We start from the raw sequence: 24,326 nt of genomic DNA on the forward strand, positions 1-24,326 counted from the left end.
TGCAGTTCCAGGCCAGGCCAACTTCCATTGGCTTTTCCACTGCTCTCTGCTTTCTCTGCACTCTTAAAACAAAAGTTCTTTTCAGCCAGGTCTCCTCCACACCTGGAACCAGGGGCCAGGTTTCTCCTAGGTTTGCAACAAGTTCTGCAGTGCAGGAGTCAATATTATTTGTTTCTGGAAAAGACATTGGTGATTGCACATTTATTTTCACTTAATGTCAAGATCTTTAAAAACAAACAAAAAAAAGTGTATAAAATGTTGTGCCTGCAAAAACAGAACCATATTTATTTGGACAGGGGATTAAGAGGTGGTAAGATGTATAATTTCTCAGTTAAAGGTTTAAAAAAATAATATAATCAATACCCAAATGTTCGGTACATAAACAGAATGTACCTCTGCATTTGGGAGTGACTTGCATTAGCCAGTTTTTAATATACTTGAAAATCCAGAATTAGAAAGTGATAAAACAATTTGGTTATTCTGGTGAACATGGAGTTTCAGGAACAGTAATCACTTAAAAAAACATGGCTAAATTATTGGGATTTTTTAAAACAAGTGCATTTATCCTTACTAAAGATTAGCACGGGACTGATGACAAAATAATTACTATTTTTCATATGTGTGACATGTAAACATCAAAGTGCTTTTCTTATAAAAGGCTCTGAAATAGAAACACCCATTATTTTGTGTTCTGTAAAATCTAACATGCAGCTGACACGTGCCATTTCTTCCAGTTAAGTAGGCACCAGTAACCCAGGAGTACAACATTTATTTTGTAGTTCGTTTCCTCAAGTAGTGATACCCACAGGGAGAAAGTTTCAGGAGATTAAATCATTAAATAAATCCTGACACGACACCTGTGCGAAAGGAGGCATCTCATACCTGTGGCAAAAAGACAAGGAGAAATCAGAAAAGCTGATGGAATCCCAGGAGGCCCCGGGAGACCTTGGTGTTGTCCCGGGAAGCTGGGGTCCAGCACCTCTTTCTTGGCTTCACAGTGTGAGTTTACACAGGTAAACTGCCGGCTCCTAGATGTCTTGCAAGTATCCTGGGGTTTCATTTATCTCTTTTATACATTTTTAAACAAAGGGCTCTTTCTCAAACCACAGTGGTTTGTTGTTGGTTTGGTTTTTTGTTGTTTTTTTTTTTTTTTTCAATCAACTGACTTTTTTTAAGCACCTGGAAAACAACAGTTTCCTCAAAGAGCCATTGATTCAGTTTAGCCAGAGCAGCAGTTTCCAAAAGGTGAGGAAGGGGAGAGATTAAGCACCAGATGTATGTGGGGGGTCAATGGGAGCATGAGAAACCTCAGAAAAATCCCATCCAACCTTTTTTATCTCTGCTTTGAGGAGATAAGTAGCTGAAAGAGGAGGGGAGCTCAGTTTTGCCAGAGGATTGGGAACAATGAGTTTTGTTGGAAGAGCTGGGTACCAATTATTTTACTCAGGATGCTGGGTGTGTGTTTTAGGGGCAGGAGCTTGGGAAAGCAAAGGAACAGGGGTATGCAAAGCAAGGGAGGCAGGGGATCAGGGCAGAAGGTGAAAAAGAAGGTGTGAGCACAAAATAACCCAGAAAGGCACAACTTTGTATAAAAATCTGGAGACCTCAGGGACTTACCCTGTGCTGCTTTCTTGGCAAAGCTTGTTTCTTCCCTTCTGTAGTGTACCCAAACGGACTGTGAAAACCACAGAAAATCCATCTGCTGTTGTTAAGGTTAAAGATGCTTGAGGGTCTGATTTCCTCACTCATTCCAGAAACTTCCTTCTGCAACCTTTAGAATCAGCGAGGTGGTACTTCAGTTCCAGGAAAGTTAGAGTAAAAGCTGACCTTTTACTTCTTAAAAACGTATTTTTCTTATATTACGTTTTCATGTAAATTATTAAAGGAAACTTGTGCTTTCTGAGACTCTATTTATATTTCTATGTGACCTTTTAGTATTATGAATTCATCTTTAATTATTGTCATTGTTGAGTTTGGTGCTCATTCTTTTTGTTTGGTTTTTTTGTTCACTAGCATTATAATGTACATTAATCTATTTAAATCAATGTTTTAATTTGATGACAATAGGACTGTGACTAAGAAGTAATGACTTGTGTAAAGGCTGAACTCTTTAGCTTTTGGGATGAAAAAAATCTATGTAAAATTTTTTCCTGCCTTAGGTATAAGAAATATTCCTGTGTTAAACCAAAATTTATTACTGACCCATGGTAAAAAAAAATAAAAACCCCAACAAATTCCCAGTCCAAAACAAACTTACAAAATAAACGTACCTTAAACAAATAATCCTTCTGGATTCATTTTGTGATGTGTTAAATGGGAATCAGTATGGTTTGTTTAGGTAAAATAAGGGTGTCCCTGAGTTCCTGGAAATACCATGAATCTGAGATCCTCTCAAACTGACTTGAATTGATCCATGTTACAGCCTTCATCTCACCTCCTCAGCCTCTGGGCTCAGTGGAGAAGGACAAACCATACCTGAACATTCACATTCCTGTTCTCTGCTGGCAAGGAGCTGTCACCATGCACATCTGCTGCTGCTAAAACCCCAAAATATGAAAATCAAGGCCAGATTTGACAGGGCTTGGAGCAGCTTGGTCTAGTGGAACGTGTCCATGTCCATGGCAGGGAGTTTGGAATGGGATGATCTTTAATGTCCCTTGCAACCCAAACCATTCTGCGGTTCCATGAAACTGGTGGGGTTTGCTTGTGGCTCGGGCTGGCTGCTGCGAGATCAGACCCCACAGAACCACTCAGCCTGAGGGGGGCAAAGCGTTTGGGTGTGGGTACAGGGGTCAGGTATAAGCACGGAGTGTCAGCAGTGGATGCGGGGTGCCAGCAGTGGGTACAGGGTGCCAACAGTGGGTACGGGGCGCCAGGAGGCAGCACAGCAGATGTGAATGCTTTTGTTGGCCGAGCGCGATGGAGAAGCTCCGTCATCCCACGCCTCGTGTGTCTGCACAGCCCCTTCCCCCCGGGGCCCCCGCCCGGCCCGGGCAGCCGGGTGCTCCGGGGCGGCGATCGCGGGGCGCGGCGGGTCCGCGGGGCGGGCGGGGCGGGCTCTGGGCTCGGGCCGGGCCGGGCACAAGGCCGGCAGCCCGGGAGGAAGCGCCGGGACTTCCTCCAGGGGAGGCCGGCCCGGGGGCGGTGCGCGCCCCGCGGGGAGCGCGGCGGGGCGGCCGCACACGGCGCGGAGGAGGCGATGCGGGCCGCCTGGGTGCTGCTGCCGGCGCTGGCCGCCCTGTCCGCCTACTACGTGTACCTGCCGCTGCCCGGCGCCGTGTCCGACCCCTGGAAGCTGATGCTGCTGGATGCCACCTTCCGGGCGGTGCAGCAGACGGTAAGGCGGCCCCGCTCGGGGGAGGCGGGCGCACACCCCCCACACCGGTACCGCAGGCGGGCGGAAGCGCGGTAGCGGTGCCGGCCCGGGGCATCCGCGCAGCGGGAGCGGCCCCCGCGGAGCCCTCCCGGGCCGGCCCCCGGGGCTGCCTGCAGCTGGAGCCGAGCGGGGAGTCCCCGGGTCGGTGACATAAGCGGGCCGGAGCTGGGGCCGGTCCCGCGGCACCGGGCGGCCCCGCATGCGGGAGGAGAAGCGGGCTCGTGTCCCTCTGTAACACGATGGCTCCGCGGGACAGCCCCGGGGCTCAGCCCTGCCCGTCCGCCCGGCGAGCGCTGCCCGCGGCTCCCGGCACAGCCGCACCGCCCGCGGCTCGGTCTGCTGTGCGGCTTGCCGGCTCTTGGTCAGCAAAAAAGAATTAGTGGGTTTTAATCTGATCCGTTACGTATGCCTTAGGGAAAGAAGACGTACGAAACTCTTTCAAATTTTAAACTGTCTTGATTTTGAGTCTTATTACTAAAGAAAACTCTCCGAATGCTTGCTTTTTGTCACAAAGCAGTTGTCACTTAATGATTTATCCCTTATTTTCTGCCAGTATTTTTATGCTGACATGAAACATAATAAAGATGGCAAAAATTCTCATAATGGCTTTAGCTGTGAAATTTGCTTCCTTCCAATATATTATCCAGTTTCTCACAAGGACTGATAAGTCATGGGCAGGACTGATGTAAGGCACTATGTATGTGAAAATTGAAAGTTGTCTTGATTTTAATTTCAGTTTACTGAATTGCTTTGAAATATGCAAAAGCTTTTATTTTGAGCTGATTATGATCCCTTCAAAAAGGGACTAAATGAATTTGTGGAGAAAGGGCTCATAAATGGGCTAGCTGGGAATGTACCTGCTACGTTCTTCATGCAGTAACGGTGGGACAGTGTCCAAACTTGTATATTCTGCCTGAATAGCTTCTCTGGGTGTCACCTTTGGAGACAGAGGTTGGGACTAAATGGGTCACTCATCTGATCCTCTGGGACTTCAAACTGTCCAGTTGTATAACGGAATCAAAGCATGTCTCTAGGATGAAATGATAAAACCTGTTTGCTGTGCAGATAAAACCTGGTCACTTGTATATCCTCCTGTATGATAGGAAGAGTTCGCAATACAGTAGCTTAAATTCTGCAATAAAATCTATGACTTGACATTCACTTGCTCCATGTTTTTAACTCAAGTGACTGAACTGCAGGTGCTCAGCTTGCCCAAATTTATTGGTAGGTAGGGGCAGAAGGGCCATGGTTTGTTTATGTGGTTGGGTGTAGATGCATTCTGGTGCCTCTAGCTTGGAGGCTGAGGAGCATCTCCTTTGAGATATTCTAGAGGTCATAATCCCAGGACAAAGCCTGGTGGGTGCTAGCTGGAGCAGGCTGGTGGCAGGGCTGAGGTGCACACAACTGTCCCACTCTCTTGGGCAGGGAAGGCTTTCTTTTAGGGGAAAGTGGCAATTTCTTAGTTGTTTACATCTCTGGCCTTAGAAATAAAAACTTCAATAGTGAGAAAAAGTACTAAGCAAATAACATCACTTACAAACCAAAATGAGTTTTACATAGAAGCCTGAAGGAGGTGAGTTGTTAGAGGTGCCCCAGTCACACAACAAGTGAACCTTGGGGCATTGGTTTCTGGAGAGAAAGAGAAGGAGCTTTCCAAGTGTTCAGAAGTTTTTCTAACACTGAGGCAGCGCAGTTGCAGATAAATGACTGTCATTAGGAAGGAACTCTTGAGAGCCGAAGGCAGGATTGTAAAAGTTAAGCTTGTGTATTTGCTTTGTTAGACAGCTTTTGTGTGTGTATATCTATAATAGTATGTCCTTTTCTAGAGCTCAGCTTCCTCTTTCTTTTTCTGTCAGCTATTTCAAGGCCAAATGGTTTAACATTTCTCTGTGTGACTGTTGAACTTTCACCTACTTCTGAATGTATTTCAGCTTGTTGTTTATTACTTTCCTTTATAGGTCTGATAGCTGACAGGAATACCTTTCTAATTTTGAAATCTCTGAAAGGTACTTTTTCCCCACAAACTTCACATACTTCAAATAAATTAATTGTCTTTTGCTCATTTTGAAATGGATTTAAGACTCGGATAATTGAGTGTAACCATTTCTTGTTAGGGATAATATGTTTGTTTACTCAGTGCATTAATAATCACTGTGAATAAAACAGAATAGGGCTTTCACTGGCTTCCAGCATATTAATGGTAAGGTTTTTACACTTGCATGTAGAGTTTTGTCCCAGTCAGCCATAAATTTCTTTACAAGCTTGGGACTGAGTCAGTGTCCTGGCTCATTGTGAGACTCCAACAAACATTCAAATATAATCAGGTAGTTTAAAAAGTGTGTAATGCTTATAGGGCAGTTTGTTTAAATAGGTTTCAAAACATACTACAGGAGGGAGCTGATACTGTTATCCTACTCTTAAATTGGGGGCAACAGAGGTAGGAAGAGCTGGAGTGCTGATCTGATGTCACAAAAATTCCAGTGAAGGAGCTGAAAACTGAGATGACCTTTCAGAGCCTTGTTTCTGTGCCCTCTTTAATACCCTGTGCTGCCCTGGAAAGAAAATAAAGAAACTGAGACTTTAATGATATCAATGAATTGATGTGAAAATGCTTACCTGAGAAAGGGTAATTTGCCCATCACCTGTCTCAAAATGGGACATGGTAAAGTTTTTACATAAAACTGTGATATAACACAATTTGAGATTAGAAATTAAAAACTTTTTTATATACATTTATCTATACAGGTACATCAGAACTCAGCTTCACTGAAATTTGGGAAGCCACATAAAGTTAATTACAAGATTGAGCTATAGATTTAACCATTGTAATTTTTTCAGTTGATGTTTATTTAGAAGTGTCTAGAGCAACACTTGGCAATTCTGCTGTAACAGCAGTATTGATAACAGGCATTTTTCACTTCTTCCTCTAACCACTCTCCCTTAGATGAGGAAAGAGAGCAGCACATGTTTATTCAAGTCCTTTGAAATAAGTTATTTCTGAACATCACTGTCAAGACACTTGCTATTCTGGTGCATGGCAAGGAAAGAGGGATTTTTTTTGGAATCAGGGCAGCTGTTAGCAAAGGTTTGGAAGGATAAATGGGTTAACCCCCAACAGCTGGCCATCAGATAGATGTAGATGGAAGAAAGCAGGCAGCTGTACAGGGCAGAAAACTTCTCATCAGCCAAGTGTTTCCTTTGTGCTTCTTCTCCACTCACTTTTGGAATAAAATCAACCAAGGGATATCAACACTCAGGAGTAAAGAAAACAGTGTTTGTTCTTTCTAACATTTTAATTTCTCTCCACCCACATATTGCAGAGTGTGTGATTTCTGGACAGATGAAAGTCATAGTTGTAGGCAATGAAGTAAGTTGCTGATGGTTTTGGATGCAAGTTTTAGAACTGATTTACAGTAAAACAGGTTTTGAGTTATGGCAGGTAGGTCTCACAGCACTGGCACCCGAACAGAAACTGAACCACACCGTAAGTCCTTTTTGCAGGAACAGGTAATTTATATTGCTGTAAAAGCAGATCATCATGTCTGAATAGGTATGTGCACAAAACCTTACATTAAAATGTAATCTAGATTTTGCTTCCAATTAATAAACTGAAAAAGTCTTCCTGGTTTTTTTTCAGTTCTAAAGGAAATTCATAAAACTAAGAGCACTTGTCTTTGAAAACTGTCTTTCTCTAATAATATTAAAAAGACATGTTCTTTACTGGGAAACAAGATACTTGCATTGAGAAATCTTTTTGTAATATCACCCCTAAATAGGATAAATTGCCTGAAATGCACACAAAACAATATGTTCCACACACAGCTAAATGTGGAAATGATCCTGTTTATTTTTCACTAATGTTACTGCCTACAGACATTATCATTGGTGTTTAGCCTCTAATGTTTATAGAAGCATCCTTTTCAGAGCAATGCCAGAACTGACTGTAGTGTGTGTGTCTTTTAAGGTGGGAAGTTGAGTTTTAGGCAGTTCAGCCTGGCAGTTCCGGCATCATTACTCAGTTGAGTCATGAGTGAGATTTGGTTGGGTTCCAAGTAGTGCTGGGTGTAGAAGGAGCCTTAGCTGTTTGCCTGGTTCCTGATCCCCCCAAAGCCTGAAAGGTCAGTGCAGGACCTTGGCTCTGCCCGGCTGGGAGGGCACTGGAGGGAGCAGCTGATGGCTCTGGAGGGTGTTGCCTTTGTGTGCTGCAAGCGCGACCTGTCGCAATAATTCTGTGACTAAAGGGCAGAGCCAGGGTTAGCCAAGGAAGTCATCTGAGGACAGAGAGTCCCAAAGTGTTGACTAGTGCTAGAGGTTACTGGATATTTGCAACAAAAACTCCTGGGTTAGTTTTTTGCAATACAGAACACATGACAAGTATGGAATTCAAGTTCTTGAAGGATGTGAGTTTCTTCATTAAATTATCAGCCGAGGAGCCAATAGAAAAATCCATATAATTTAGGGACAGATATTGATGGTTAAAGGTGAAGTAATGGTGCAGTATTTGGTTCATTCTGCCCTGACTCCTTTCTTCATTTAGTGAAAAATTTCTCTTATATCAGTTAAATCTTTCAGTATTTGGCACCCCATATCAAAGATTTTACCAGAAGAAAAGTGTCAGTCTTAAACAGTTCAATCCCTAGGAAGTGCCTGCATAGTCCTTACCTGAAAATCTCACTCCTGGGAATGTCCTGGGAAAGAGAAGGAGATTTTGCTGTAGTGGGAAGACTTGCAGCTGTGACCCAGAGTGAGCGATGTGCTGTGCCTGTGGCTGGCACAGCAGCTCTGGGCCAGTTGCCCAGGCTTTTCATCTTTATACTAGCTCCTCTTTCTTTCCTGTGGTCTCTTTACTTCCCCCTTTTCCTTATGCTTTCTCCTCCTTTCTGCTAGCTTTAAGTATTATAGCACTGTCTGCTCTCCCTTTTCACCAGGGAAAGCAGGGAAATCTCCTTCTCCTTCTTCCTCTCTTTCTCCTTTCTCTTCCTTTCTCCTTGTTTCTTCTCCTTCTCCTCCTCTTCTCGCCACAGCCACACACACACATAATCCCCAAATATATTGTTCACATTTGATAGCCTACAGCAGCCCTGCAGGTTGTAACTGGAAGGGAGGTAAGAATCTCAGCTACCAGCAAAGATCAAACCCATTATTGCTCACAGGAGATGAGCAGTTCCAGTTTTATCCCAGATTTAAGGCAATCCAGCTGCTGCCAAAAGGGCTGGTCCTATCCTTTCCCCTGCCCCCTCTTTCCTGCCATGGGGTATCAGTAAGGCGGTGACATGACTGAAGTTCAGTGTTTCTTTGGCTCTGCTGGGTTTGTCTGCTTGGGTTTGCTCTGGGTTTGCTGGGTTTTGCAGCAAGATCATGCTCTGGGGCTTCCAGGGACACCACAAGAAAGGTGCCAGGGAAGAACAGGCATCAGGGTGGGCAGGGCTGTCCTTTGAGAGGCAAGGCACTCCTAGAGGTGAGTTGGCCAACCACATCTTCTGCCAGGAGTATTAGTACAGACTGCTAAGATAAATATAGGTATATATATTTTAACATTTAGAGAGAGGAAAAGAAAAAAATTTATTTGTGAGAACTTTGGACAGGACCGGCTCTTTGCTAGCAAAAAGTGCAGTCCTGATGCCTTGTAAGTAACAAGCCAATAGGCTGATTAGGCAGATCGACTAACAAGGAATCTATCTGATAAATGCTTGGCAAAAAACCTGCTCATGTCTGATAAATAATTAGGGCTGTTGCATTTGTGCCCTGATGTAGAAAGCGCTTGGATTCTTGGAAAGATGGCCTATTACAGGAGGAATAGACATGAAAGAGCATGGTAGGCTGCAGATGGCCAGGGTGCTCTGTGGTTTGAAGAACAGGGCAAAACATTTCTTGGTAAACACCACTAACTAGCCTTGAAAACAAAACATTCCTGATTCCACGGAACATGTGGTAATCTTGTCTACAAAGATTGCAAACTAAAGTGGGAGAAAACAAAAATGAGATGTCTATTGCAGCGCAGGCTAAATAAAATCTACAAAAACATTATTTTCTTTAGCAGGCTTTCTAAAACTGCTTCCCAGTGCTTACCTCCCCTGGGAACTTCCACAGGGCACAGAGAGGAGCAGACCTTTATGTGGTTACATCGGTGGCAGCCCAATCATTTGTGTGCCAGATTATTAATAGATGCATTGCTCTTCAGATTCCAAACTGGTCCTGGGATTTCCTGTGGGAATTTTAAGTAATGGTGGGAGAAAAACACGGGCTGAGACTCAGAGATACAAACAGCCTTGTGAAATCAGCATTTCTTCCTGCCGCGTGGGTATTTTGTGTTTCTTCTCCCAGAGAGAAGACTTGCAGTATGAAGAAATTATATCCCATCCAAAAAGCAGCAAGCATTTTAAATTTTGGATTCCTACCAAATCATCTCAGCAGGGTGATGTTACCACAAGGCAAGAAAATAAAGTAATTTTTTTTTAAAATTCTTGTTTTGAAAGTGGATTCCTCTCCCAGGTCACATAACAACCCGCTGTGTTTGGTGTAAATTTTGGGGTTTATTTTAAGATCAAACTTTTTTCTACAGCAGTCTGCAGTGGGAACTGTGCAGGGCCTTTTCTGTACAGAACCTGGATGAAAGCAAATATTTTCTTTTTTTTAACTTTCAAACTAATTAGGACAGTGAGAAAAATTACATGTGGCTGTAAGATCTTCTTTGGAAGAGAGGCTGCTGAGTGCTTCAAAGCTTGCTTTTATTCTGGAGGGGGCGGTGTGCAGATTTTGTACAGATTAAACTGGGAACTATCTCTTCTTTAGCAGGTGAATGTGGTTAGACCAGTACTTGGGTGAGTCTGCTCACTCTGTGTCAGTATCCTGAATTCTTTGTAGCAGGTTGCACTGCACTAATGGGACTGGCAGAATTCACACTGCAAAGTGAGCATGTGTAGAAAAGCCCTATACAACAGGACACCTCTTGTTCCAAGTATTTGGTATCTGGAGATAAAAGGTCCCAGCTGACAGCTTTCCTAGTGGTAATGTTCCTACAGGTATATGTTAAGTTTATGTGTTAATTTTGCCTCCCAACGCCATTGCCTTGACTGAGAAAGTTGTACAAAAGGCTTTGCTGGTCATCCAGTTTCTGAGCTTAAAGGGGAAAGACCTCCTCTACTTTTTCTTTTAAATGGTCAGTCTGGACACTGTAGTCCCTGTGGTCCTTTGGCTGCCCTTTTGCCACCCCTGGTGCACCATGCAGGGCATGGGAACAGGTATGCACTACAAATAGTGAGCAGGTCATGTGTGGGGAGCAGGTCATGACCATTGCAAGTGGAGGAGTGCCTTGAATCCCAGCAGTGTTTGCTAAGAGAAGCAGGCTTCTAATCGAGTCAGGGCAGAATTTTTAAAATAAACATGAAAATAAAAGTCCTGGATAGCTAAAGGGGATAAAATCTGTCTCCTTCTACCATAAGGTGACAGAAGAATCATCATTCTTCAATTTCATAGTGTTTAAATCACACAAAAAAGTGTCTTGAGTCTCTTGAGTCTCTGGGGTTGGAAAAAAGTGTCATCAACCTACTGTTGTTCTTGACTAGCGTTTCAGATCCTTCCCAATTCAGCAGGTAAACACAGGATAAGCCAAAAAACACCATTATATTCCTTTTAAGACTATTCCTCTTTTCAAATTTCTTTGCAGTCCTTGGAATCTTTTCTTAATTTGGAAATAGAAAGGCTTATGCTTTGCGGTGGAACAGGAGAGATAATCTGCATTTTTGATACTTTTCCACCAAAAAACGTTGCCTGTGTAGTATTGCCCTCTGCTGGCACCAGTCTGAGGAGCTTCATAAGTCCCCTAGTGGAACAAGAGGTTTGTCCCCTTCCGAGGTGTCTTTCAGAGGATTCGGGTGCTCGTTCATGGTTGTGATCCATGAGGCGCTCACAGTTTAATTTTATTTTTCCACAGAAAATCTTCTACGAGCAGCGATTTTTTATAACACAGCTTTAAAAACATTAGAGGCTCCTGATAAAATTTCATTTTCCAGTGAATACTGTCATGTAGGACCTGCCCTTTGAAGGCAGTTGTATTACACATCAATGTGGTAGCGTATGATATGCTCTGAAGTAACAGAAATTTCTTCTTCTTTTCCCCCCACTAGTGTCACCTGATTCACTATCTGAGACTCAGCCATCACTTGATAGTTCTGAATTATTTGATTTGCACCTTTGACAAGCTGAAGTCTGTCTCCTCTGAAGACATTAAAATCACGGATGCTGTTTTTGATGGCGTGGAAGTGAGAGTGTTTGAACCTCCTGCGAAGGGAGATGAAAGCCTCAAGCGCAGCGTTGTTTACATCCACGGAGGGGGCTGGGCCTTGGCTAGTGCAAGTAGGTGTCTGTCAGTAATTAAATGGGATTCCAGTCTGCTTTTCTCCTAGCAGGAAAAGCCAAAAGCTCTTTTTCCTGCCAGGAATGGCAGTTTTGCTAAGATGTACCTGAATTCAGTAGTGACTGGCTTCACTCTGGTGGATCAAGTCTAAGGAGAGAGGGAGAAAAATACCATTAACACACATCAGAAGTGCATATCTTATCTGCATGTGAGCTGTAAAAGGTCTAAAAGGTTAATTTTGTTACATCCTGAGAGGGAAAAACAGCTTATTGATTCAATTTCTGTGATGCCTGGGTAGGCTGCTTGGGCCAGTCCCCCACTTTCTGAGGTAATGTGCAAAAGTCAGTCCTTGGTGATCAGGTTCCAGTGGCTACATATAAAGAAATTACATGGGTTTACCCCATTTTCAGAGGATAATTAGCAGAAGACTGAGCTGATCTACATGGCATGCAACAACCTTGCTAATGTTTGGTTCTTAAGTAGCACCTGCCTGGGAATGCACCCTGCTCAGCACAGACAGGAGGAGTGTGAAGGAAACAGGTAGAGGTTGGTTCCTCTATGGGTTGCTCCTTAGGGACTACAACCACCATTAGCATAATTACCTTGAAATTTAATGCTGTTTACTCCATTCATTTGGAAACCACAAACATGATCAGAGGAAGTGAGGTGCAGCTATAGGCAGTGATAAGGTAACCACTGATTCCTTCCACATTCTACAGGAGGAAAACAGCCTTGGCAGAGAAAGGGCATGTGGTTCCTGTGGCTGCTCTGAGATCCAGATCTGAGAAGTCTTCTCCCTTTTCCTTCCCCATTGTTCCCATGACATCCTGAAGTCCATACAGCCCTAATGCATTCTACATCTTCCTCTACAGAAAAAGAACAGCAGTAGATTTTTACAAAATGATACAAAACATGGACTGTATTGATTGCATTTGGACTCTGCATATAGAAGTCATTTAGACCATGATTTGAGTGAGATTTAGGTTCCTAAATAACTTTAAAATTTGGTCTTCACATGCCTTTGGAAATTCCAATCTCTTTGTCCTGTAGCAGTTAAATATTTTACTCTTCTTCCTACAGAGGAATTGTGCTTTGAGTTGGTTTTCTTAGAACTGCCTAAGGGATATCCTGCCTGCATCATTTGTTCTGTAATAGTTTGCATATGACTCTTGTGCAAAAGTTTATATCAAATTGCTGCAGTTTGTCAGGATGATTATAGCTTGGTGTTGTCAGATGTATCCCTGAGTCCAGGGTGCAGAAGTTAATGACACAATTGCTACACCTAAATGTTAACTTCTAAGATTGGGTGCTTTAGAAAATGTTTAGTGTCCTAGTGTATTTTATAGTACTGGGAACCAACAATTAAGTAACTGGAAAGGAACAAAATTAAAGATAATCAGTCCTCTGATAAATAGGATAGCTGTGATTAATCCTCCCTTAAATGAGTAGCTGAGCTGACATTAATAGGGCAACTCATTTGAATCAAAGCAATGCATGCTATAATAAAATGAACCACAGGCAGTGACTCATACAGCACTCTCCCTGGATGTTAATGCCCCCAAACCACTGGGTGCCTTAGATTTTGGCCAATTGAGAAAATTGTGATAGGTGGGTGAAATTACATGTCTGGAGTCACCAAGAAACAGATGAGGAAGGAGGCATTAGACTGCAGGATTCTGAAGGCATGAGGTATGTTCCTTCTGCTGAACTATGGATTTGGCACTTGATAGTTGCAGGCTGATCTCATTTACTTTGCTTGTATCTGTGATGGCTGTATGTTTTCTGAGGCTTTTGGACAGTTTTGTGACTATTGACTCACATGTCCCTAACACCATGTCCTTCCCTTCCAGGAACAAGCCTTTACAACAATCTCTGCAGAATCATAGCTGAATCTCTCAACGCTGTTGTTGTCTCCGTTGAGTGAGTAATCTAAAATTGATCAAGTAGTTTTAAGGTATTGGAAATATGTAACATCATTCTTTTACCTTCTCCTTCACTAGTGGCTTCTCTCTAAGGCTTTAACTTGGACAGTCATTTTCTATACCAGTCTGATACCTTTATCCTTTTAAAATTACAACCAATCGGAATGTTATCAGAAATTCATTTGGGTTTCTGATTACTTTAGAATACACTGTGGGGTCTAGCCCTGCTGCTCTCACAATGTCCCACTGTTCCAGACCTCTCTTTTAAGCCTTGTGCTTCCATCAAGAGCAGAAGACTGCCAGACAACAGAGAAGTGGGGCTGCTTTTTTAACATGTTGAACAATTACAAGGCAAACAAACCTCTTGACTAGCTAAATACATTATCTAAACGACTCCAACTTGATTGGTACTGTTCCCATCTTTATTATCAACTTCAATATTTTCTTCTGCAAACCCAACCACTTGATAAAATTATTCAGTTTTCCCACCTGCAGTTCATTACATACCAAGCTTTGGGATCTAATTGCAACTTAATTACATGGAGTTGATGTTACTCATTTAATGCTTATTGTAGTGTACTTTAAAGGGTCGGGGGGATTGGTTTTTGGTTTTTTTTTACTGCTTTGGTTTTCATTATTAGAAACAAGGAAAACTACAAAAGCAGCTGTTGGTTATTCCAGACAAGCAGCAATCACAATATTGAAAAGTTCCTTATTATTCCTTTTCTGATTAATGCTGATATCATTCTGCCTATTGTTCTAAGTTACTATTACTTCTTCTCCTTAATCATTATATCCTTCAATCAAGGTGTTTGTATTCAATTAGTCAAGTCTCATTGGTCTAATTGCACATCTCACTTTCACAACTTATACACAGTTTACTGTTAGGCTGTTTTGCAAGGAGCTCCCAAAGGACACTCCCAGATTCCTATATATACAAAATATAGATTGGTTTATGACAGCAGGTCATGATTGGAGTTTGAAAGTTGTAATCTTAAGTTTAAAATTTATCCTGCATATGAAACTTCTTTAGCTCACAGTCTAAAGATGTTTTGAGTCAGAGAGCTGAATTTTGGTTCACTAGGCTCTACTGAGAAAGTCTAAAATCTGTGGTTTGAAATGCTGAAAACTTTGCTTTGTACCATGAGGCCCAGTAACAATTCTTGGATGTCAAATTATTCAGAAAATACAAACAGGTTTCTCCTGCACTGTTATTTAGAAGCTGAGAAAGCCTCATGTCTAGGATTCAGCTGCTGGTTCTTCCTGGCAGACTGTTTGCTCTCTTTGTGCCTCCATCCCCCACCTGCCCAATGGGTTTATTTCTGCTCCTCTACTTGATAAAGGAAAGGAATTAGTGTATCCTTTGCACTGGAGGAAATTTGCATTACTTAATTTCTTGGTTATTGTTCATTTCATGGCACAGAGGGATAGCAAGGTTTATTCTCTCCTGACATCACTAAAAATTTGGGAAGCAGAAGTGCTTAGGTGTTTGGCTCAGCCAAACAGGAGCGTGTTGGGTGTGTATGATTTAATCTCCCTCCTACTTCTTAAGGTGGGACTTTGGATCAAAACCAGGCAGAGTGGCCTGACTCCCTTGCCATGGGTGTTTTAACTACTGATTTTCATAATGCATGATGAAATCCTCCATTGGGTAATCCTAGGAAAGTGCTGCACAATTTTACACTGTCTTGGTATAATTCATGTCTAGTAGGTTCATTTTAATTTTTCCAAATTAGAACGATAATGATAAGATTAAGTCTTACATACGTATTACACACCTCCTACTTTTTCTGTACTATTTATCCTAATGAAATACTGATTTCCAGTAAGGGTTATCAGATATCACCTGTAAATCCTAAAGGAGAGGTACAATAACATCAGTACAATAAAGCAGAGGTAAGAATTGTTTCTCATCCGTTTTCTTTTGCAGATACAGGCTGGTGCCTGAGGTGTGCTTCCCCGAGCAGTACCATGATGCTCTTCGTGCAACAAAGCATTTCCTGCAGCCTGATGTCTTAGCTGAGTATTCAGTGGACCCCAGTCGAATTGCAATCTCTGGGGACAGTGCAGGAGGGAATCTGGCAGCTGCTGTGTGTCAGCAGGTATCATCCACTGAGAGTTCTGTATTGCACTAGAGCAGTCCAGCCCAGAGAGGCTGGCAGGTTCTTTGTGCTGCACCATCACAAGGCGATGTGCCATCCCTAAAAACAGAATGGTAGAAAGCCAGAATCTGCTCATGTTTCTTCTGTAAAGTGACACAGTCACTATATGAATCACATAGGTTGTGATGTGTTGTTACATTCACAAGTTGTTATGGACTGCAGTTCAAGAGTAAGGAGCTAAATGACTTTTTTTTTACCTATTTTTCTGGTGAACTCCTTATTTTTTCCAAGTAGGCATAATTTCTTAATATGGTTGCCTATTTTTAGATAATTGTCTCTGGAAATATGCTTTTATTTCTTTCAAAACAAGTGAAGGACAAAATACACAGTAAATGGAGCTTAATTCTTCTGTTGAATTGTCTTTCTGTAGCATTTTTCAATTTTAAAGAAATTTCTTTTGTGTATCTGCAGTTTAAATGTAATCTGAATTTGATCTAGTAAAGAGTTTAAAGGAAACCCGAGGCAAGATATATTTTTCATGGTTGAATGAAATATTATTATTACTAACTTATTCCTGTTTCCTTAACCATTAGTGATAAGAAAGCAGATACCATGTCCAGACAACTAATTATCATGACACCCTTGCAATATTGAATTAGGGTGGAAAAATTAATAAGAGGCAGTTACAATAAAAGCTTCAGTACTGAGGACTGATAAACATGATAGTAGCACGTTTTGGGAAATTCAATTTCCTGATGCATAATTCTTTTTAAACAAGATGAGACACGATAGGGCACTGTGCGTCTCATAGGATGGAACAAAGTTTGCTGACTCTTCCAGTAAGGCAGTCAGGGGGCACCAAATTAATGGACTCAAATCAAATGCAGATTGAGTCAGACAGAGGGAGATGCTTCTGTACCAGGTGAGTCTTTGCTAGAAGAAATTGTGGATGCCAGCAATCTGCATTGGCTGAAAACAAACCAATTAGATCAATTAATGGAAGAAAAATCCATTAAAAGCTCTTAAAAGCAAGAGTAGCTCCTTTGATTCAGGAAATCCTTCTGTTGCCACTTGTTCAACTGGGCACTGTGTTAGAGAAATGCCACTTCACATGTTTTATTGTTCATACTCCCTTCAATAAGCTTAGGTCACTGATTTCTGTTGGGAACAGCCACCTTACAAGAGGAGAAAAAGATCAGACTGCTGATACTTCAGACAAAAAGGCCACATTACCTGTATAAGAGCAGAATTCACTCAAAAACTGTGAAATGAATGTTTGCTTTTCTGCAGTCCCACATTGATACGTGTTTATCTTCTTTATAATCTTAATTCTGTCCTGCATTTTTCGCACAGCTTAGCAAAGATGAGGATTTGACCGTCAGACCGAAACTGCAGGCCTTGATTTATCCAGTCCTCCAGGCGTTTGACTTCAACACCCCTTCCTACCAGCAGAACATGAACATGCCCGTGCTGCCTCGCTACATCATGATCAACTACTGGATCGATTACATCAACGGCAACTACGACTTGGCTCACGAGCTGCTGGTCAACAACCACACGGCCCTCAACGTCGGCCGGGCGCTCTCCTTCCGCGCGCGCCTCAACTGGACGTCGCTGCTGCCTCCCTCCTTCAAGAAGAACTACAAGCCGGTGGTGCAGACCACGGGCACGGCGGCCATCGTGGAGCGGCTGCCGGCGCTGCTGGACGTGCGGGCGGTGCCGCTGCTGGCGGGCGACGCCACGCTGGCGCGGCAGCCCCGCACCTACGTGCTGACCTGCGAGAACGACGTGCTGCGCGACGACGGCGCCATGTACGCCTCGCGCCTGGAGCGCGCCGGCGTGCCCGTCACCCTCGACCACTTCCACGACTGCTTCCACGGCTGCATGATCTTCACCGTGTGGCCCACGGATTTCTCCGCCGGCGTGCAGACCAGGAACAGCTACATCAAGTGGCTGGATGAGAACCTCTGAAGGTTCCGGCCCCGCCGGAAGGCGCAGGGTGGGCGTGTGGCTCCGGTGTCTGTGCTGGCAAAAGAGCAAACAATCAAAAAAGTGCACTTTTCCCAATTCTGACTTCGCTGTTCAGTGCAGCTGCTGGGGGTACAGACCACTAACTGCAGCATTTTCTAGCTCCATTTGCCTTGCCCAGTAAAGAATTTTTAGAAGTATTTTTTTCAAAGCAATTTTTTTTCCACTTTCTCCCAGATGATATTGCCAAACATAAACACGTATTGAGCAGGGAGATCAGGATTCCTGCAGGATTCTTACCTGGCTGCAACTTTTGAGCTTTGACTCTTAATTAGGTACAAAGGCCCTGGCTTTCAAGTGCTGTGGAATAAATCCCAACCACCTACATCTACTTCTGAATATGTAAAAATGTGAGCTAGTTTACAGCAGTGTTGAGCATCTGATGTCACAGTGAGAACACTCACCTTGGGCAGCAGGGCCATGCATTGGAATGACAAGCACAGATTTAGGTGTTGGCTTTTTGCCACAGACAAACCGCTCATTTAAAATTTTTAAGATATTTTTTACAAAAGCTCTTCTAGACAGTTAAAATGATGCTGGATGAGTGTCTTAGCCAAACTTGTAATTCAGCTTTGGAATTTGGTCTTTACCGCCTTTTAATTATTTATATTTTAAGAAGGTACAGGACTGAATATATTTTCAATAAAAAGTATGATAGCATAAACACAAATAGGTAAGATCAAATATCAGGTGTAGCAGGAGAATCCAGTTTTCCTGTGTGGGTGACCTTCAAAGCTGACTACTTATTTGGCTAAAGAATGTGACTTCACCTATGTTGAAAACCTTAGCTGTATGACCTCCTTAGAGAAAATACTGACCTTACTACAAATAGTCTGCTGTGTGGTTTGCACTAATGTTAGTAATTAATAGAAGTTTTTGTTCATTGACTTTTCTTTTGTGTTTGTAGTTTTTACTGTATTTCCTGCTTCATGAAAGGAGGAAAGCAAGTGAATGGAGGTGGGTTCCAATCTGTACAGATATTTAATTCTGTACAATATTTAATTCTGAGCTTTGCAGCTGAACTTTGTCTCAATCTTGTAGACTGCTGCAGGCAAGGTGATCTCGCTATTGGGCAGCAAATCTGTGCAGTTTGAGCCGGTCTGTAAAGTTTGGATGGGCAGGACAGGGGAGTGAAACCACTTTGTGACTATCTATTGTCCAGGCTGCTCACAGCTTGCAGAAATGAAGGTGGTGTCAAAAGCCCAGAAGCACAAAGGAGAGAGTAGGAGATTAAATTTAGCTTTACCACAGACCCTGTGAGTCCCCAGGAGAACAATGTAATCTCCTTACACCCCACTTCTGCAAGGGAGGGAGGAATGTCCTACCTCACAAAGGAGCTGTGAAGCTGAATTCTCAGGCATGGGTGAAGCACACAGATGTGAATGTGACTGCAGGAACTCTGCAACTCCCATGGCTTTTGACTTTCCATCCTTCTCCAGCAGCTGGCTCAGAGCAGCCACATCAGCCACATCAGGGATGCTACTGGGCTCATGTCCTGCTGAGCAGTTTGTTCCCCTCTGTCCTGGTTCCTGTCAGGAACCCTAAGGTGAGGCTTCTTAGCCCTTAGCCTTGGAGATCATGAGAAAGGCAATTTCATTAAAGCATTCCTTATATGAAATTTCCTTATGAAAGTTCTTCAAAAAACCCCATCAGGTACTGATCAAACTGCCTTCTGACATTTAAAACATGCACAGAACAGTCCCCTTTCACTGGGATTTAAATTAAATAGGAGAATGGCTTTGCTGAATCACTGCTTCCTGGAAACACCAGGTTGTTAACGTGGTCGTGTGTATTAAGAAAAACCATTAACGAGACAAGGCCTGGATGTCAGCTCAGTCATGCAGGCCAAAATTCATTCGCAGCACAGTTCACACGAAGATCACAAGGCAAAGCTTTTTCAACAGTGGCCCAGATTCTTCCATTTAGCATTTACAAAGACTTGGTGGAATTAGAGCAACCAAGTGACAATCTCAATCAGAATAAATTTTGATCACGAAACCCAATTAGCACTGCAGAGGAATTCAAACTTTTTATCTGGACTTAAACCCTTTCCTCCTTTTCCCCATAAACACAGCTTCATAGATTGTGTTTTAAACAGACAGCAAGAGAAGTTACATCCATTCAAAAGACAAGTTACTAATCTGCTCCAGAGTCCTTTCTCTTTATATGGAGACAGCTACATTTACCTGACTTTAGACTATGACTTAAATAGTAAAAAAAAAATAAAAAAATCACTATACTGAGTTACAACAAAAGGCTTCTTCCTGAATTTCCTGCTGAAAGAATAAACCCATATCAGAAAAGATATCATTTATATCTATTCACTGTCATTAGTATAATATGTGGCTATACTATGATTGTATGTCATAGTATAACTGTAGTACTGGAAGAAAATAGTTAATATTCCTATAGATCTTATAATAATGAAGTTTTCCTGAGAGCTTTCTGCAAAGCTTTAGGTCAGCATTTGTTTATAGCTAAGTTATAAATATCTGTTATGAACCTAAAATATAATTGCTGCTGTTTTTTTGGTTTTTTTAACTGAAATGAAAGGGAGAGCTGGAATATATACACATATATATATTCATGGAGTTGGTTGTAAATTTCCTTCATGCACTGAAGCACATTAAAGTCTTGGCACAAGAGATGGTAGTAAGTTTATAACTGGAGTGGATGTGTTTACGAAGCTGCCAGCAGCCTGGTGATAGCTGAGAAAGATCACAGCACCACGTGGATGTGATGTACAGTATTAACTACTTCTGTCAAAGCATCTGGACTGCTTTGATCTTGCAGCCATGTGGTTTAATACCTGATAGCTGCAGAGATACCTGAGGGATCCTACAACATTGAAAAAAAAGAGGTCTGAGTTCCAGCTCTAAAAAGACCTTTAGTTCACAGCCGCACAAGACACTGATCAAATTCAGTGTAAACCTTCGAGTGAGTGTTAGTCCCAACCCAGCTTTCCTCCTCCTGTGCTTTGTTCTCCTTTGCACACAGTCCCCATTTCCCATATTGCAAGTTTAGGGTTGTTTCCTGCTGTGTTGCTGCAAACTCCTAGGAACTGACTCAGGGTTACAGAACACAGATGCCTGATAGCAAGGGATTAAGATTAATCCATGTTACAACACCTGGATTTGTTCCTGCATTTTCCTACTTCTCCAAGTGTGTCCTCAGGCACATCTTGCACCTTCATCCCTTTTCACAAAGGTTATTTCACAAAGCAGTTTAGGGCACTTGCACGATGTAGGATCAGAGCAAGTGTTTGTAGCAATATTCCACCTGTGCATGGTAGAGTCTTTTCAGAGAAGATGTTCAGTAAGTTTGTTTTCTTATCATGATTTGGCTAGGTACCTTTTGTAGGTAGCTTTTCTTCCCTTCTACAATTAGACTCTATCCTTCTATTGCAAAAATCTCTTTTTCCTGATGGCTATCAAAGCATTCAGATGAAAGCTTTAAAAAAAAGTACAACAACATCAATGAGCATAACAGAACCTGTAGTCACTCTTATCCTGCTTCATAGACCTCAGAACTATGTTAGTGGGTCTCTAGTATTTTGGCTAATGCTTGCAGGAATAGGTGGAGATTTTGTCTCCCTAGCTGAGGACCTCTTAAAGGATGGGTGTTCAACATTTCTGAAAGCCCAGACCTCTTTAAAGAGGTTTCATGACGCATAAAAATCACAAATAAGTTGAGTTTCCTAACCTTCATGTAAGTAATGCCAGAACTGCGTTCCCAGTCAAAGCAGAAAGGCCATTGTGAGTTTTAAGCCCTACAAACTAGATAGAAATACTTCATCTTTAAAACATTATTTTGTAGTATTTGGGCCTCTATATTTTTAATCTCTTACCAAACTTTACAAGAAACTTTTAAAAATAAAAATACTGTAAGCAGGTAAACTTGAGTTAAACCTTTTAAGCTGCTATGATCTCTAACAGTGATATTGTTAAAAAAAAAATAAATCTAAAACCAGCTGGTTTAATGTTCTCATATTTATGATGTTCAAAAGCCCAACATACAACATACTTGATGTGAATGCATTCAGTACCTTATGCATGACTGGTTTTTGCTTTGTCCCAGAGCAGGGGAAAGATTTGTAAGATCTCATTACCAAGTGTGATTTGAGATGTGCTATCAAAATGAAGAATAAACAAATAAAGTGAAATATACCTGTGATTTATTTTATTTTTCCCAAGACCACTGGTTTTGTATTTCTGAGCATTTCCAATCTGATTTTTGATTGTTTTCAAGGCAGGAGACTTCTGTATGTCCATGGGCTGTGAGGGTCACCTCCTTGTACTTCATTTCTGCCAAATGGTGACCACATCTGCTGGTGCTGAAGAGTGGACAAACCTGCACTGGGGCTATTACTCTTCTTCAAGATAAACAGCAGAACTTACATTCTCCATTCCAATGTATAAACACATTTTTATGTGTCTATAGGTTATGTATATGTTTGAAATTTGGTTTAGCCATCAAAAGTCCAGGTTCCCTTTTCATTCCAGACCTGTAACCCGTTTTCTGCCTCTGCTCTCTCATTTATTGATCACAGCAGCATTGCTTTTGAGATACCCTAACGTGGTGGGTTTCCCATTTTGTCCAGCAGGCTCCTGTGCCTTTCACAGAATACAAAGCTTTTCTCCTGCTGAAAAAACATGGTGGAGAAAAAATGCTTCACAGGACTTAGAACCCTATTTTTCAAACCAGCAAAAGTCATATTCCTACTTGCATGAAATTGAATGCATGAAATTGAATGCATTAAAACCAGTCTGGATCACACAGAACATTTTTTTCCAGAGATGTTTTCTCATGTCATAAAACAGCTGACTGTGCAGGGCTTGGCAAGGCAGGGCAGTGCCTTCCTCTGCCACATCCCGTGCCTGGCTGGGGCTGGAGCTGCTCTCCCTGTGCCACATTTCCCACCTGCAGCTGGAGCAGCAGCCAGTGCCCCATGGGGCTGTGCCTGACACAGCTGGATCCCAAAATCCTGCACCCTGCCTTGTTCTGCCCCTTGCCTCACACGTAGAAAACTCTTTGGAGCTGGGCCATGTTTTATTTTGTTTATCCTCAGGGGAGACACACGTTTTCTCCTTGCTCTTACTTCCAGTTCTTCTGGCACTAATCCAATGGCATTTACTTATTTTATAAATGTCATCTAAATAGATAGCAGCACATCATTAATATGAGACTAAATTCACCCCTAAGGTAAATCTAATATTTTTTCCAAATTATTTTCTACAGCATTTCAAAGGGTTTATCAGCTATTCAGCAAGAACACAGTCAAAACCAAAAAAGAAACCCTGCAATGGCTCCTTTAAAGCTCTTTTTACAGAAACAATATTTTAAATAACTTTTTCTGATTTTATAAAATGTAGAGAACACTAAATACTTCCATTACAACAGCTATTTTATTTCTGAAGCACAATCTCAAACCACAACACTTCCCATCATGTGGCAGTCTAGGGGTATAAGAGAGGCAAAATTTGTTAAAGGAGAGAATAAATGTGATATTAAGAGACTTAAATCAGCGATAATAATTGGTGTTATAGAAAAGTCCCTCTGCCACAAACGCTGTGCCAGTGTCAGGACAGGTGCAGGACACTCAGTGCCACCGAGGGGTGGGATTCAGGGCGTGGTGAAGGAATAAAGGGAATTAGTAATTTCACAACAATGTAATTCCGGTCTGAGGTTTTTAGGTAGAAGACAAATCATTTGCAGTGCAGCCAGCAGAGGGAGCGTTTAAAGCAAGGTCTGCTGCAGGAATTTCTGAAGCCACACTGTCAAACAGGAGGTGTTACTGTGGGAACTGCACCAGAACTGTTGGGGCAGCCCAGCCTTGACTCGTGAATTCATGCACAGACAAGGCAGGAGAGTCATGCCAAGGGGGAATTACTCAGAGTCCTTGCAAAAAAAAAACCAAAAAAACCAAAAAAAAAAAACCAAACAAACAAGCACCTCATACCCATTCCATCCCAGGGATACCCCATCCCTGGAAGTGTCCAAGGCCACGTTGCACAAGGCTTTGAGAAAGCCGATGCAGTGGAAGGTGGAACGGGACGAGCTCTATTGTCCCTTCCAACCCAAACATTCTGTGGTTCCTCGGCATGAATCACGCAGGCCTTGGCAGGCTGTGAGGGTGTTTTTCAGGTGATCTGGCCCTTAGTTCAGACCCTGGGACAGGCTGGGGTGTGTGCAGTGACCCGGGCTCGCTGTAGCTGCCCGAGCATGTCTGCAGAGCCAGAAGGGCGAGGAGTGCAGCCAGGGGAAATTTGCTTCTCTGTGCCCAGGGCATGGGGCGTGCTCATGGAGAGCTGCATTGCCAGGGCTGCCTGCTTCTATCTGTGTCAGTGGGGGCTGCAAGGAGACATAAACAGCATCTCCAAAAACCTACAGAGAGCTGGGAGTGCCCTGGAAACGGTGCAGGGTGATACCTGGGGCTATTTCTGCCCTCGCTCTGTGGCAACTCTGCTCTGGTGCATAAGGCAACTTATTGTAAGGAAAAGGCAACTTTTACAGCCCTTGCACACCCTGCTCCTGATGCTGGC

The 24,326-nt window shown here is 42.6% G+C and overlaps 1 protein-coding gene across 1 annotated transcript; it reads left to right on the forward strand.

Annotated features, from left to right (window-relative positions):
- Positions 1-3,159: 3,159 nt before the first annotated feature.
- Positions 3,160-21,946, forward strand: NCEH1 (neutral cholesterol ester hydrolase 1). The gene is made up of 5 exons (XM_005525082.3): positions 3,160-3,337; positions 11,503-11,731; positions 13,583-13,652; positions 15,585-15,756; positions 17,110-21,946. Exons 1-5 carry the CDS (start codon positions 3,200-3,202, stop codon positions 17,725-17,727), a joined length of 1,227 nt encoding a protein of 408 aa, XP_005525139.2. The 5' UTR covers positions 3,160-3,199; the 3' UTR covers positions 17,728-21,946.
- The last annotated feature ends 2,380 nt before the right edge of the window (positions 21,947-24,326 follow it).

This window comes from Pseudopodoces humilis, chromosome 11 (assembly GCF_049639895.1).
Source record: "Pseudopodoces humilis isolate 2021_Gansu_Grassland_sample_001 chromosome 11, ASM4963989v1, whole genome shotgun sequence".
NCBI lineage: Eukaryota > Metazoa > Chordata > Aves > Passeriformes > Paridae > Pseudopodoces > Pseudopodoces humilis.

Coding starts and splice junctions, on each gene's coding strand:
- NCEH1 (XM_005525082.3), top strand. CDS start 3,200: ATGCGGGCCGCCTGGGTGCTGCTGCCGGCGCTGGCCGCCCTGTCCGCC. Junction 3,338..11,502: donor TCCGGGCGGTGCAGCAGACG/GTAAGGCGGCCC, acceptor TCCCCCCACTAG/TGTCACCTGATTCACTATCT. Junction 13,653..15,584: donor GCTGTTGTTGTCTCCGTTGA/GTGAGTAATCTA, acceptor TTTCTTTTGCAG/ATACAGGCTGGTGCCTGAGG.